At 35.3% G+C, this 14,997-nt stretch overlaps 1 protein-coding gene across 4 annotated transcripts; it reads left to right on the forward strand.

Annotated features, from left to right (window-relative positions):
- The first annotated feature begins 2,580 nt into the window (after positions 1-2,580).
- LOC148847536 (putative calcium-binding protein At1g02270) lies at positions 2,581-11,305 on the forward strand. 4 transcript variants are annotated; one of them, XM_088951580.1, is made up of 11 exons: positions 2,587-3,110; positions 3,216-3,311; positions 3,416-3,515; positions 6,696-6,916; positions 7,051-7,127; positions 9,386-9,500; positions 9,586-9,711; positions 9,806-9,919; positions 10,020-10,130; positions 10,241-10,465; positions 11,019-11,305. In XM_088951580.1, the coding sequence occupies exons 1-11, from the start codon at positions 2,970-2,972 to the stop codon at positions 11,025-11,027; spliced, it is 1,335 nt and encodes a 444-aa protein (XP_088807706.1). In that variant the 5' UTR covers positions 2,587-2,969; the 3' UTR covers positions 11,028-11,305. The 4 variants fall into 4 exon arrangements, with proteins under 4 accessions (XP_088807703.1, XP_088807704.1, XP_088807706.1 ...); XM_088951579.1 differs by having other exon boundaries at positions 2,589-3,110; positions 3,416-3,521; positions 11,019-11,157; XM_088951577.1 differs by lacking the exon at positions 11,019-11,305 and having other exon boundaries at positions 2,581-3,110; positions 3,416-3,521; positions 10,241-10,736.
- Positions 11,306-14,997: the final 3,692 nt, after the last annotated feature.

Genomic DNA, 14,997 nt, shown 5'->3' on the forward strand with positions numbered 1-14,997 from the left:
AGAAGGAATTCTTTCAATTACGATTCTACGCTCACAATTAAATGAGGGAAAATTAACAAACGAGGGTATTTTAATCAAAAAAAAAAAAAATTCTAGAAATCTCCAAAGGCATGTTCATAATTTCAAAGGAATATAGATAGATATGAGAGGGAAACCAGTTCTTAACTCTCTTTTTTTCTTCTTTTTTCCCTGGTAATGGTAAATGAAAGGGTATAGGATGCTTGGGGATTAAAAGGGTATAGGATGCTTGGGGATTAAAAGGGTATAGGATGCTTGGGGATAGACCACTTGCAATTGGGTTGGATACTTGGACCACAGAATTGGTGATTACAATGTTCTCTGTATAAAGTTGATTTACGAGGTGTAGCCTTGTTCCGCATTCATAACTTTTTTATTTAATTTTTTACAATAAAAAACCCATTTTTATTAACAAGGTCGCATTAGTAGTACGCTAGGTACTAATTATCAAGGTGGAAGGAATTATTCTTTGTGGGACCCTTTGTAATACCTAATTGACATTAGCATGTCAGGTAATTATCACTAGAAGAGTAATTAAAGCAAGTTTTATTATTGTATTAGTTAGTTACTTTACTTTATTGCTCCGACCAATATATATATCAAGATGAACACCCCTTTAAGTTAATTATCCAATTCAATCTAATAATGCATTTTTTCTTTAAATCCAATCCAATTCAATCCGATGAATTTAATGGATATCCAACAGACAAAATCCAATCCATTGACAGCCATTCCAGTGAAGACCAATTCTATGAAAAAAAAATCTATGGAACATACAAAGAATTTCATTTTGATTTTAGGTCTTAACAACACATTGAGAGATCCTATTTCAAATATCCAATATTTGATGGTTTTAGCAATATTATACGCATTCATTTCTAAGCCAAAGTTACATTAAATTCAAACACAAACCTCATGTCTCAGTGCACTTTGTTGGTTTTCATTTTTTATTTCACCTTCTCTTTCATTTTGGATTTTAGCATTGAATTTCCAAGTAGACAGGCAAAGCAATTTTTTTATACAAACTACAGACCCGAAAGACATGTTTTTTTCAGTGGTAAAATGTCTCCTTGTTGAACAATTAAGAATGAACTCTCTTAATTGATGGAAAGAGTGATGCAGACAATTTGGACCGTCCATCGACAATAAACTATGCATTCAGTTCCATGTCATCCAAAGGTTGAAAATATTGATACGTCTGATATGCCGGTAGAGGTGTATCGGGCATTTCGATACTTGTTTTTTTATTTTTTTTCAAAACTGGTTCAGGGGAGCCGGTCTAGGATCCCTCCATCCCCTGAACCAGTCAGACCCCCAATACATCCACTGTAAGGGCATATCGGAAGGGTCCCGAAACGATACGTATTAACTAATACGGGCCGATACGTAACGATAATTTGAACCTTGTACCCAGCCGGCCAGTCTAGAACCAATTTTCTTTGTAGTAATTAGATATTTCAGTCAAAAAATGCAGAAAGCTTCTTATTGTAAAGGACTTTGGGTTATAAGAGCAGGTACAGTGCCCAAAGTGTGGATGCTTTTTTACGACCCGATAAATTGCGTGGAATTTTGGTTGCTTTGTAATTTGACTGGTCTTTCCAGCTGGCAACTTCTAGTTATTATTATTATAAATCAAATTCTAAGTTAGTAGTGCTTGTTCTTTTTCTCCCTCGTACAAATTTGTTTCCAGTATGCCTTACAAATGCACCCTGCAGCTCTTATCTGCAATACTGTCGTGAATTTCCACTATTCCAAATGTATGGTCTACATTGATTTGTAATGCATACAAGAAAAAAATAGGGAAATTGTCAAAAACTCGTCATGAATTTTCAACATTTCTCTTAAACTCATCACAATTTTTCAAAATGTCTAAAATTCACCATGTCACTAACTTGACCTTAAAAAGATTAACAGCTGTTAACATATTACCATTTTAACCTTCATAGAAAAATATAAAATATATACATATATTTTAATATTTAGATATGAGAAAAAAGAAAAAGTTCAAAAAAATATTTTCAAATATAAAATACATAAAAACACAGAAATTGGAAAAAATATACAAAATTATAGAAATTGCACACAAAATAAAAAAAAATTATTTTCAAATTATAGAAAGTATAGAAATTGTAAAACAAAATTAGAAAATAAAAATTGTAGAAAAACACCAAAAATAAAAGCACAGAAATTGCAAATAAATAAGAAAATACATAAAATTTTATAGATTGTAGATAATAGAAAAATGTAAAAAATAGAAATTATAAAAAACATTAGAAATTATAACAAAACACTAAAATGTAAAAAAGAAAGAAAATGAAAAAATGAAAAATACCATTTTCCTCTAATTCACCATTCAAGGGTGATTTGATCATAAAAATTATTATTTATGTTTTAAAAAGTTATAATGAATTTAAGAGAAATACTGAAAACTCATGTTGAGTTTTAAACAATTTCCAATTACGCACCCAATAGGCCAATACATCGCCACAACACGCCACAGTCTACTGAGTTAACTCAGCCGAGTTCTCCCATAATATAAATCTTCAAGACTTCAACAATAACGCCTGGTCGGTTATTCATAGAACACGATTGACGATCCATCTGCGCATTGCGTTAAAAAAAGCGAATACCCACGTTACCCAAATCATCATCCCTCAACTCATCTGCTTTTCCTTCATTAAGCGACTCAAACGTTCCGTCTTCCATCTGATGTCAAGGTCGTTATCTTTATTCCGTCAAGGGGGTTCAAATATTAATGGCGGTTCAAGTGGGTAAATCTTCTTTGGGGGGGTATATTCTCGATGAATTCAAACACGTCGCACGGTCTTTCACGTAAAATTCCGTGCAGAAGCGCAGCCTCATCTGGTTTTGGAGCATAAATTACTGCATATATAACTAAATGCTGATCAATCACATCGATGTATGGTGGGTTTGTGGCGTGTCTCTAGTTCATGGGTTGTTCAGAAGCAGCTATGGACGCTCCAGACTCACTTGATCAAGAAGAACAACCTCTGAACGCAAATCATTTGGGAGATATTTCTTGTACCACATTCAATATCCTGGCGCCAATTTACAAGCGATTGAATAGCGAGGTATCGTTGAAGCCGGGGTAATTAATAATATCTGGGTCAATGGAATTTTGTTGTGTTTGATTTGAAACCATTGTTGTTTTGTACTTTTGTTGATACACCCTCCAGAGACGTGAGAGTGAGTTCAGGGAGTACTGGCTTAGCCGTAATGAATGCATATTGGAAAGGCTACTGCACCTAAAATCTTCAATAATATGTTTACAGGTCTGATATTTCTATATCATTGAATTGCTCTTCTTTGTATTGGAAAAGGGTGCTTGAGTATCATGTTATGGTCAAATTTTTCTCTTAATTATTGCTTGTATCAGGAGTTCTGGGTGGGCAATGAAGAACTTGTTGGAATGTATGAGAAGCGACTCACTGATGCTGGGTATGTCACATACAAGCTTGCACGGACGAATAACAGAGGTGACGGTATGATATTCTTGACTCTGCCAATTTTCCTTTTATTCGCCCCCAAAAAAAAGAAAAAAACTTGCCTTTAATCCATTCTCACATTCTAACCTGTATAGGTGTCTTATGGGCATGGGAGTTCTATGCCTCAGTTAGACAAAAAGGGTTGTCTAAGTCTATTCCATTTCCTTCCACTTTTCAGTCTAAATTACTTAGACACAGGATTCTTTGGGTGGGTGGGTGGGGGGGATGTTCGGTTTATTCTTAAGGTGAGACAATACTCTTCGGAAGTGTGAAAATGCATTTTGTAATTTGCATTTTGGTAGAATATATGCATTGGTGCTTCTTTGTCTTTCAATTCTTTGGTAAGTCATGAAGTCAATTGAGTCGAAAAAGATATTGAAATCCTTACAAGCTAAGTTTGAGGATGCATGTCTCATTTTATTGTTGTGAGTTCTATATTATGTAATAAACCAATAATTGGTCAAATTTGAGAATTCGGTGCCCAGAGTTCTCCTTCTAGACTGCAAAAGGATACTGAAATCCTTAGGCAAGTTTGAGGATGCATGTCTCACTTTATTGTTATGAGTTCTCTATTATATAATAAACCAAGAATTGGTCAAAATTGATAATTTGGTGCCCAAAATTCTCCTTTGTAGACTGCTACTACTCTGGATCCTCAATTATGCAGTTCCAAAAGCTGGTCATTAGTTGAACTCTCCTGCACTCCTGATCCCATTCGCCCTCCCATTTCATGCTTTGGTCCCATGGAATGAGAATTAGATATGGATGACCGGTGCACATCGCTTTTTAGCTTTAAGAGTTCTCCATCATAATAGTAATCCTAGCACTGGTGAGTATAGTTCATGGAATCATCCTATTTATTGGTTCTCTCTTCTTTCATATTTGTACAAAAACAATGTTCTTTCTCACTGTAAGTTTGAAGTGACACAGAGAATGTTTTCCTGATAAAATTTAGTTGAATTTGCACTTGTTTTCAACAAGCTATGTGATTTAGGTGTTTCATTCCACTATTTTCTATTTAAACAGCATTGATACTGAAGGGGTTGAGTAGGACTATTTTGTTTTCCTGGGTGGCTATGGGGCATCTCCAATTAGAATTGCATCAGCCTGGAATCATTTTCTTATTCCTGTAATTAATGAATCCTTGAACTTCTTCTTCCCTTTATATCCTATTTCTATCTTTTGCAAATACAAGTGGGTTGATGGTCGGTAATTGGCAGTTAAGGGTAAATTTTGAACCCGACTCTATGACATTAAGCCCCCCATAAGCCCTACCAAACTTAGCAGTACCATATTAATGTTTGGTTTTGAATGTTTAGCAATATGTATGCAAAGTTTTAAAATACGGAGGCATGATGCTAGGTGTTCCACAGCCTGGAGGCATGAGGTGTAGCTCAGAATTCAAAAGGCATAAGCCTCCTAAGCACAAGGAGGTGTGAACCTCAAGAGGAGGAGGAGGAGGAGGAGAGGAGTTCTTCTTCTTTCTTTTTCTTTTCTTTTCTTTTCTTTCTCTCTTTCTGTCTTGAGGCATGCTGAGCTGCATGACTAGAGGCATACGCCTTATGCAAAAGGTGCTTGAGGCAAATGTCTCAGAGGCATCTATGCTTCCAGAGTACATCTCAGTTCATTTTGAATGCATCTCACCTCTCAGGGTTCATCTCCATGCATATGCCTCAAACCTTTTAAAGCTTTGTGTATATGTGCTTCTGTTCTCTCAAGGACTCCAAATCACCCTAACATATTTTGAAACAGACCATCTTTAACAATTGGTAGTTCCATCCATGGCTTGGATCGCAAGAAGATGCATTGTTTCTAGTATTATAGGTTATGGAGGTCTTGTACTTTAGTAGACTTCAGGAGATGATTCGTTGAGATGAGATGCCTTGTTCACTGGGATGTGTCTTGAAGTATATGAATATTTGATTGCAGTTATCAAGTGAGAAGAGATTCATTGCTGGAAAATGTTTATAGTACAACTAATGATAACACAAATTAATGGTATACTGAAGTACTCTTTTATGGGGTATAAACTACATTAACTCAAAAGTATGGTATGTAGATTAACAATTATTAAATGTAAAGACATTGCAAAGCAATGCTACTATATTTTGAAGGCTCCAAATTTCTTTTGCATACATGCTTGGTATTGGGTCCAAAAATTACCTTAAGAGAGCATTTGGTAGCTTATTCTAGGATCAAAAGAAGTCTATATAATATGGGGACTATGGTTACTTCTAAATGATCATTACTGTCAGAGTAATTTTGGCTATCACATTGTTGAACCAATTAGGTGAAAAATGCTGATCATGGCATGTAAAATGTAACAAACAAAATTTTAACTAGGAATTGGAGATGTTCTTGAACAATATAATTAATTTCCCAGATTTGTTTGTAAGAATGTAATTATTTCCACTTGTTGTAGTGAAAAACAGCGTAATGGAGTGAAAAGGTCCATCTAATAAAGCAAAGAAAGTCCTATGTGTTCCATATATTTGCAATATCACCTCTCTACATATTGAAGGAAAAGGGTAGCATGGAAAGGAATAAAAAGAATTTTAAGTAATGCTATTAAGGAGACAATGATTATATACATTTGGAGCCATTCTCCTCTTCTCTCACCAGTGCATATCCTTGATCATCTTGTTGATTTTAGTATGCTCTTATCAACCATTAAAATCTTTCTTTACTTAACTCTTTTAAGTTCCCATAAGATATTTTCCTTTTCCTTGATGACTAATACGATAAGTGACATTTTATTGTAGAAAAATTTTGGTGCAATGTACTTAAATTAAAACCATATTCCTTGGTATCTTTATGCTTCATAATATCATCACCAGCTTTGTTTGAGGCATTGCATACATCCATCCCCTCTTGATACAGGAAGCATGGAGTTATCACTAATGGATAAATCAATAGAAGCATATGCCAATACTTATTAAGTATAAAATTTTTCTCACCAGTTGCCTGTCAAGATTCCTTCATGTGACACTTCAAGAGGAGGATCAGAAAATGTCTTAAACAAGCTGGTGAAACTTTCATTAGTCATTCCTTGTTATTAATTCTGAAGCAAAGGTGGAAAGTGTTTCCTAAAGCTCTATTATGTTTGAAGAAGACGTGATCTACAAACTGCTTCTCCTTGTGCTGAACTCATATTTATCTTCTTAACCACAGGTCTATTAACTGCAGTGCACCAAAACCACTTCCAGGTTCTAAACTACAAAGAATTATTGTTCAATGACTTTGGTGACCGTGTAGCTCAGATTCTACATGTCGAGTTAGTTGTGCATTTTTCTCAGAAGAGATCGGTTGACATTGAGAAGGAAGCTCTTATTGTGAATACCCACTTACTGTTTCCCCATAACTCTAGCTTTTGCTTTCCTCGTCTACAACAGGTGACATTTGCATTCTTGTCCTAGTTTTCTTCTTAGAAATCTCAATCTTTTTTTTTTGCCTACAAAGTACTGTATATATTCTTTGTATTTCTGGTTTATATAAGACTTTTGAAATTCTGAACTTTGTATCATAGGTATACAAGATTTTGCAATACATTAGATCATATTGTGAAGAATGCCAGATTCCACCTGTACCTATCATCCTATGTGGGTAAGTTCTAATTACCTAGAGAAATAATTAAGGCAGCGCATGTTTACATTCTTTGGGTAATGTTGAAATATGAGTTAGAATTTCAGCATTGTTAGTATTTGAGTTTGAATAGGAGTCTATTATTATATTTTTTTTCTTATAAGGTAGTCTTAAGAAGATTTTATTTTACCAGGGTTATACTGGTCTTTTTGTTTGTGTTGTGAAGTGATATAAATAATAGAAAGAGGCTCAATGGATCATGCAGCATGCTTTTCTCTTTTCAACCTACATTCTTATATACATATTCTTCTCTTCTTTCTTATGTCATATTTGGGAGCGCTTCTCCAATAGGCTTTTTGTGCTTTTCACGTTGGGGAAGCTAGAAACCAGTCAAAACAATATTTGGTGAAACCATTTGCCTTTTCACATTTGCAAGAAGCTATTTTGAACGAAAGTGCTGGTGACCATCCAAACACTAAAAAAGCACTTTTTCAAAAACCTATTTTAAGAAGTGACGTTTTAGAAGCCTGTTAGGCCAAAAAGCACTTCGAAATACAGCCTTAAACCAAAACACGTAAATTCTAAATTCAGAAGGAAGTTAAGATAAGTTTGTATCGGAGATGAAGCAACAATATTTCCAATAGCACTACTCTCTAACTGAGATAAGTACCTGCTATAGCATTTGGCTTTGCCCAACCAGCTGCAAATGTCCATATTGATGGTAGACTTGGTGTAGGTGGAATAGAAGAAGGCTTCCATCACCTAATATATTTTGTACGCTAGGACTTCCTTTTATAGTTATTCTTCCTAAAAGGAGCTGCGGTAAGATGGGGATGAAGCTTCCAACACTAATCATGAATATTTGGGATTTTTATAGAAATCGTACACAACTTCTTCCTTATTGTCTTCAGCAATATTCTTTCCATAAGCTTGTACCTTCAGCTTAACCAAAACAAAAGTTGAATGATCAAACACATATTTTTGTGTTTGAAGCACACATACCTCCTACTCTCCTCTATATAAACCAGAGAGTTGCCTTGGGACAGAGTCAAACCTTCATGAATATCTTGGAATATAATATCATATTTGTGTTTAGCTTAGTCAGAAACTCAAAAACTCGATTCCTCTCTACCAACTTTCCATAAGTAGCAACAACCTTGGTACTTTCCCATTTAACTATCTCAAGATGATCAATCTCCTGCCACCATGACTTCAGAGTATAGAAGTATAAGCTGATAAGCACAAATTGCATTTAACACGTGAATATCTCAAAAATAAAAAGAACAAAAATTCTAGCTTCTTGCATTCTAGTTTTATGTAATTCAATAACCATGAGATTTGCTGGAATCCACTTTTTATATTTGATGCCATTCAGATATCTAGCTCTACCTCTAAATGAGAGAACCTAGTTTCTTGCACCCTCCGACACATGCAAGCTGATTCCACCCATTCCAAATAATTATTGCCCTCAAGCTTCATAGTGATTATTTGGATGTTTAGACTTCTACCACTTAAAACAATACTGGCATCACTGCTCTACTTGGAATCAATCCTTGATAAACAAAAGGTTTAAAACAGGGATAAACCCCGCCCTGCAGTTGATCTATGGAAAAGAATGCACTGTAAAGTATGAAATATGGAGTCTTAGCCCTAAAGACACCAGTAGAAAAGGGAGAGGGAGGGCACTCGTTCCAGAAGTCCCAGGACACATTAGGATCAGAATCACCCACTCAAAATAATTTAAAATACCAATGTAACTCCTCTATAATGGTCTGAAAAAATTGTCCAACTGAATCTCAAGCTTTTCTTGATTTCTGGGATGACTTTCTGCTTAACAGTAACTAGTTTTCAATCTAGTGTCATAAATCTTCTAAAAGCTAGGCACTCTAAAATAAATTCATCAACCTTTTCAGCCCTCCATACAGTTCACTGATCCTAGAACTGAAAAAGTTTCACCTACCACATGTGAGAAGGACCTTGTGCTCTAATACCAACTTATTTGTCTTGTAAATTTAGTGTGTATTGCTTTAAGAAAGAAGAGAGGAGAGAAGATGCGATGGCAAGAAGAGAACACAGATGGAGAGAGAAGAGAAGCATGATGTATGAGCCTCTTTCTATTATTTATATCAAATCACAATACAAACAAAAAGAATAGTATGTACTCCGTATAACCCTGCTAAGTTTTTTACTCATCATTTGTTCTAAATTTCTTTGGTTATTGTACAACAATACAAGATAAATTATTGTTATTACTTATTTTCTATTATAAATTTTAACAGGGATTGGAATGGGAGTAAAAAGGGGCATGTTTATAAATTTCTACGATCACAAGGATTTGTATCATCTTATGACATTGCTCATCATTACACAGACAGCGATGAAGATGCACACAAGGTTAGTTGTCCCTCCATAGGTGAATGTAAGAGTTAACATATGGATGAGCTTCTAAGAGAAATACCTGTTTATATCCCTATTACAGTGGGTCAGTCATCTCAATCACAGAGGAAATTTATGCGGAGTGGATTTTATTTGGCTCTACAATCCCAACAATCATCGAAAGCCAATGAATCAAAGCTTCATGGAAGCAGTTCTGGGAAATATTAAGGTGTGTAATGAAATGATTCTTTGAATGGATTTTATGCTATAGTGCTTCAAATGCCTTGTCATACATCTTCTAAAGCTCAGTTTTCATCCAATAGAGTCATCTTTTCAAAGTCTCAATTGAAGGTACTGAATCACTACATCTTCTAAAATCCAGCCAAAAAGTTGGCAGCTACATCACATACTCTCAATTCTCTCAAACTCTTACTGAGGTAGATATTGTTCTATATTCAACTCTGGCAAGTGCATTTTTCATATGCAGTGCATTCATTATATATTTGGCTGATCATTTTTTAACTTTTGGCACATTAGTTAGGTATACCCAGTCACCCTCTTTATGGCTGTAGTATTGAAGAAATAAAGGCTTTATGGGACCATGTAGACACTGACAGAGATGGAGTAATTGATTTTTCACACCTTGATGTGAGTTCAGATTATTTTTTTCATTATATGTTCTTCCTTGGTGAGATGTCAATCTTGAATTCTAATGTTGGGCCATACGTGGTGGCTAACTAAGTTCTCATTTAACGCAGCAATCACAGAGGACTTTGAACTTGCACCAGTTATTTTGGCAAAGAGAAGAAGACGGTGAAGAACCTGCATGGAGAGAAACATTGCTGAATATTTCGAACAATGCAACTACCATAGGTTTCAATGTTAAGAATGCTTTCCTCTTCCCTCCTGAAGTTGAAAGGGGGATTTGGCCTGAAAATTACTCTCTATCTGACCATGCACACCTCACTGTGGAGTTCTCACTGGTGAGGTTGCAATGTTATTGAGCCTGGTTAATACATTTTATGTTACCCTATATCAACAATTTAATTTGGGTAATGCTGTTACTGAACTAAAGAAATGTTCCTATATTGATTTTCCATGTAAAGAAATTGCAGTCTTTGTTAGCCTTTACAATCTGTAATTGAATCTTATCACAGTTATTTAATGTGCTGGGTAACTGTAATTGTTTATATCTAAGTCTAAACTGTATTAAGAATCACTTAGTATTTAGTATTGCATTTGAATTTAGTGAAACTTGTATTTATTTTGACACAGAATGCTGTTCTGGCCATAATTTACGATTGCAATTTTGTACTACAAATAATATGTCTGGAAAACTTTCTTTTGCAGCTTCACAGAACCTTTAACTTGACAAATTTTCATCTGATCCTCTTTATGTTGTGTTTTTCACGCTTACCTATTTCTTCAACATGAAGATACCACATCTCCGCAACTGTCTTTTATGGAACATAACCACATGAAATCTGGGAAGGTTCTTGCTAATATTTCCCAATCCATTTTGCTTTCCTTTTGCAGATTAAGTGATTATATGCACAAGATTGGACAATATGAGCCTACAAAAAGGATCTGATCTGCATTAGCATGGAAGTTTGTTTCCATAACAATCATTGTTTGTGTCAAGCATTGTTGTCAGCAAAGCCTAGTGTTATTACCCTTTCATCTTATGCCAACTTTTTTTTACTAGACACTTTTCTATATTATTTCACAAGATTCCTGTAAGAGCTCAACTATCTCCACTCTATTTCCTTACATTGGTAATATTCTTGTACTTGAACCTCATACCTCAATCGTTACCCATAAAGTGACTTCATGCTCCAAAGTTGTAGACCTCTTAATTCACCATATATGAGTTTTGGTCACATAAGCAATTAAACACTCTAGTCACCTAATGGGTTATCTGCAACCATTATATTTGTGAGATAAATGCAGATTGAACGATTAATAGAAAGCCTGTTGGATGCACCTCTTGGAAATTATCATTTAGTTTTACAGCCAAACAAGATACTATCAGCATCAAGGAGGATGTCCATACATTAGAATGTCTACTTCTAGAGTGGTTTTCTATTTGAGTTGCTCTCTCGCCCCCGAGACCAGAAGTCTACCAATGTACCTGTAGGCTCTTAAAAGTAAAAATAGAATTAGAAGAGAACTGTCATAGTAAGAGAGAAAAGGAAAAGTTATGCAGCCTTAAACAGGATAAATTTGTCGAAAAGTAAATTTATTGACCCCAAATAGAAATGATCTGGTGAAAATTAAAGGCTACATCATCCATGGTCCAACTAAACCCAAAAACTGAAACAAGATTTAGTTAAGTGCAGATCGTCTCATCATTAGCCTATAAAAGATCTTTTTTTTTTTACATTTGAATATTTGGGGTTGAGGTATATTCATGGTCGGAATTTCAAACTATAGATTTTTGAAATCCCAAAATCCATACAAATTGATTAACCATGGAAGCCCCACAAGGAAATTTCATCTTGTCTAATGTACTAATGTATGAATTATCATGCAAAAAGTTGTCAGCTTTGCCATGAGGACAAAGCCTTTGATCAACCAAGCATTATCTATACTGCATATACAATAAACAATAATACAAAGAGCTATAGACAAGAAGCTCAGTATGTTGCAGTGCCCACCACTCCTTCCATAGATAGCCACGAATGGACTAAGGGTGCAAGTTGACAGGGTTGGGTCGGGTTTAAGCTCAATCCAGACCTAATCCTAGGAATTCGGTCTGGTCCAAGCCCCCATCCCGAGGTCAAGCCCAATTTGTCCAATTTGGGCTCACCTGCACTAAAATTTGGTGCACTCTGGTTGGGCTTGGGCCCAGGTCAGGCTCAGGTTGTTCAATCATCCTACACCAAAGTATATGTTTATGTATGCAAATTGGGCCGGGCTTGGTTTACTTAAGAGGGCTAAGACCAGCCCAACCCGAAAAAAAAAAACAAAGAAATCTAAAATTTTAGGACTAAGCTAGCTCGAGGGCCAAAAATCAAAGTCCAGCCTGTGTAAAATTACAGGTTGGGTTGGGCCCACCCAAGTGGCGCTCCTAGAATAGACCATGCCGATAGCTTTCTTTAGCTTTTGATCGAAATTACCAATGGTAAAAAATACGGCTCTCTTCTTTCCAGATAACCCAAAACTTCACAAAAGGGTTCGTATAGAGATTTATCCCTTTTACTGGGGCAGAGTGCAGAGAACATCTAAAGCACCATTGTCAATTGAGTTCTGAAGGTTTGGTTTCCAGCCTATCAGAGATTGATTATTTGAACTAACAAGATGGGTGGTATGATCAATATTGTTATAGCCACGTATCCTAGAGAATTGGAACTACCAATTTACCAGGCAATTTGAGCTATCACTTAAAAATTGTCTTGATTTATCATTATGTTCACTATTTCTAAGGTTTTGTTACGGCTATAAACATTACAATTGCCCCGGACGTTTTAGCCAAAAGAATGTCCTCTCTGTCAAAAATATTGGACAATAGACTCAGTGGGCAAGGTTAAGTGGTAGCAAATGCCTTTCTAAGTAAATGGTTATATTATTTTGATAGAATCCTTAATTTGCATCATCATCATCATCATCATCCAAGCCCCATCCCAACTATATGGGGTCAGCTACATGAATCCTATTTCATCATTCTATATTATTTGATGTCACATTGATTGTTAAACTATTGGTGCTTAAATCATTTCTTACTATTTTTACCCATGACCTTTTTGGTCCACCTGGCCCTATCAATGTGCAACAGATCACTTCTTATGAGTGTTATCAATGGTTTTCTATGTATGTAACGATATCATCTTGATTTCCTTTCTCTCATTTTATCACCTCTTTGACCTATTCCTAAGTTCTTATAAATGACTTCATTCATGATTTCCACTCATCCATCCCAACATATACATTTCTAGCACACTCCATAGAGCATACCTGGACTCACAACTGTTTTATAAAACTTTCCTTTTAATCGAAGTGATATTCATCTTGTAAGGTCAGCACTGTGATGATGATCTTAATTACAAAGGGAGTAGGATGTAGGGGAAAAACACTGGTGGAAAGAGATAGGAAGGACAACTTTAAGGACTAGGAAAAGGGATGAGATCAGAGCTCTCAGGGAATAATCAGAGCACTAATATGTCTAGCTATAAATGGATACACCTATCCTTTTAGAAAGTTCATTGGATAATTATAGGTTTGAATATTGAAACATTGATATGGTGACACGTGTCGAGCTGTGATTCATGGAGTAAACTCCCTTTTATTCCATGTTTGCAGATTCCTACCACATGTTATTTCTGAGGGGACATGCTTTGTTGTACTTAACAGCTTTTGCAGTTACTAGTTCACTATGTTTTATCTTGGGTTAATAGCATATAAGGGCAATTTTTTAGGTTTAATATCAATAAAAGGGTAATACCAATAATATCAATAAAGGATAAAAACACTGTTCATATTCTTCTTCTTGCCATTTGTTCACCAGAGCTGCTTGCCACCGCCTCCGCCCCTGGCAGCATTGCCAGAGGTTCATATTTTTAACTTTTTAAAAATAATATCAATAAAGGATAAAAATATAAATTAAATTAAGGATCCTTCGATTGCATGCATTGCTGGTATCAATAGAGACTATAGTTCTTTTTTACCAATTAACCTATTTAGGAATGTGAATGGTGTTATTTTATAAAAGAAAAACAAATGTCATTGCTTTTGTTGCAAGGCAGTTGTGTTTCTTCCAAAGAAACAAAACAATTCATGTTGGCAAACACCCCCTTGAATGTCAAACTCTAGGAATTAAGGTTCATTTATAGAACAATGAGAGACACCCCAAAAAAAAAAACTTTGAAAATATGAATTAGCAGTTTTCACATGGTTTATGGTTTTATTTTATTTTTGATAAAAGGAAAAAGTTGATTTTGAAACACATAATAGTTGAGAAGTGAAAAAGGAGAGATAAGTACCAAGTGAAATACAACATCTATTCTCATTTAAATATTTCATTGTTAAATGAGAGTAGTTTGAACCAATGTTTTCAAAACCGGACTGGACCGTACTGGATGGTCGGACTGAAAAAATCGGGAATTTGTATCATCTGACCAGTTTCATTTTATCCCAAAACCACTATTTGGCCAAAAACCATTGATTTAGTCAGTAAATCACTGACCCGAGTGGTTGAACCATTGAACTATTTGACTCTAAAACGATTTTTGACTGTTTTTTGGGTTTTTTATTTTTATTTGTCCGATCCAGTTTTAAAAACCTTAGTTTAAACTAGGGAAGCTGGGTTCTTTTGTTTGGTTTCAGCACTAGCTCAGTTTCTAGCTACTGGGGCTTTTTGTCATTGGAGATTGGATGGATGGATGATAGGAAACCCTTTGAATTGGACAAGTATACAATACCTGCCATTTACTAGAATTCATTTTGGGATACCATTTACAGCCATAGGGTCATAAGTTGGAAAGGGCTTCATAGTCATTTCAGAAATAATATGAAGTAT

This window comes from Nelumbo lutea, chromosome 6, assembly GCF_056320005.1.
Source record: "Nelumbo lutea isolate HS-2025 chromosome 6, American lotus-T2T, whole genome shotgun sequence".
In the NCBI taxonomy this organism is placed as follows: domain Eukaryota; kingdom Viridiplantae; phylum Streptophyta; class Magnoliopsida; order Proteales; family Nelumbonaceae; genus Nelumbo; species Nelumbo lutea.

Coding starts and splice junctions, on each gene's coding strand:
- LOC148847536 (XM_088951577.1), top strand. CDS start 2,970: ATGGGTTGTTCAGAAGCAGCTATGGACGCTCCAGACTCACTTGATCAA. Junction 9,920..10,019: donor TCTCTCAAACTCTTACTGAG/GTAGATATTGTT, acceptor TTGGCACATTAG/TTAGGTATACCCAGTCACCC. Junction 10,131..10,240: donor TTGATTTTTCACACCTTGAT/GTGAGTTCAGAT, acceptor CATTTAACGCAG/CAATCACAGAGGACTTTGAA.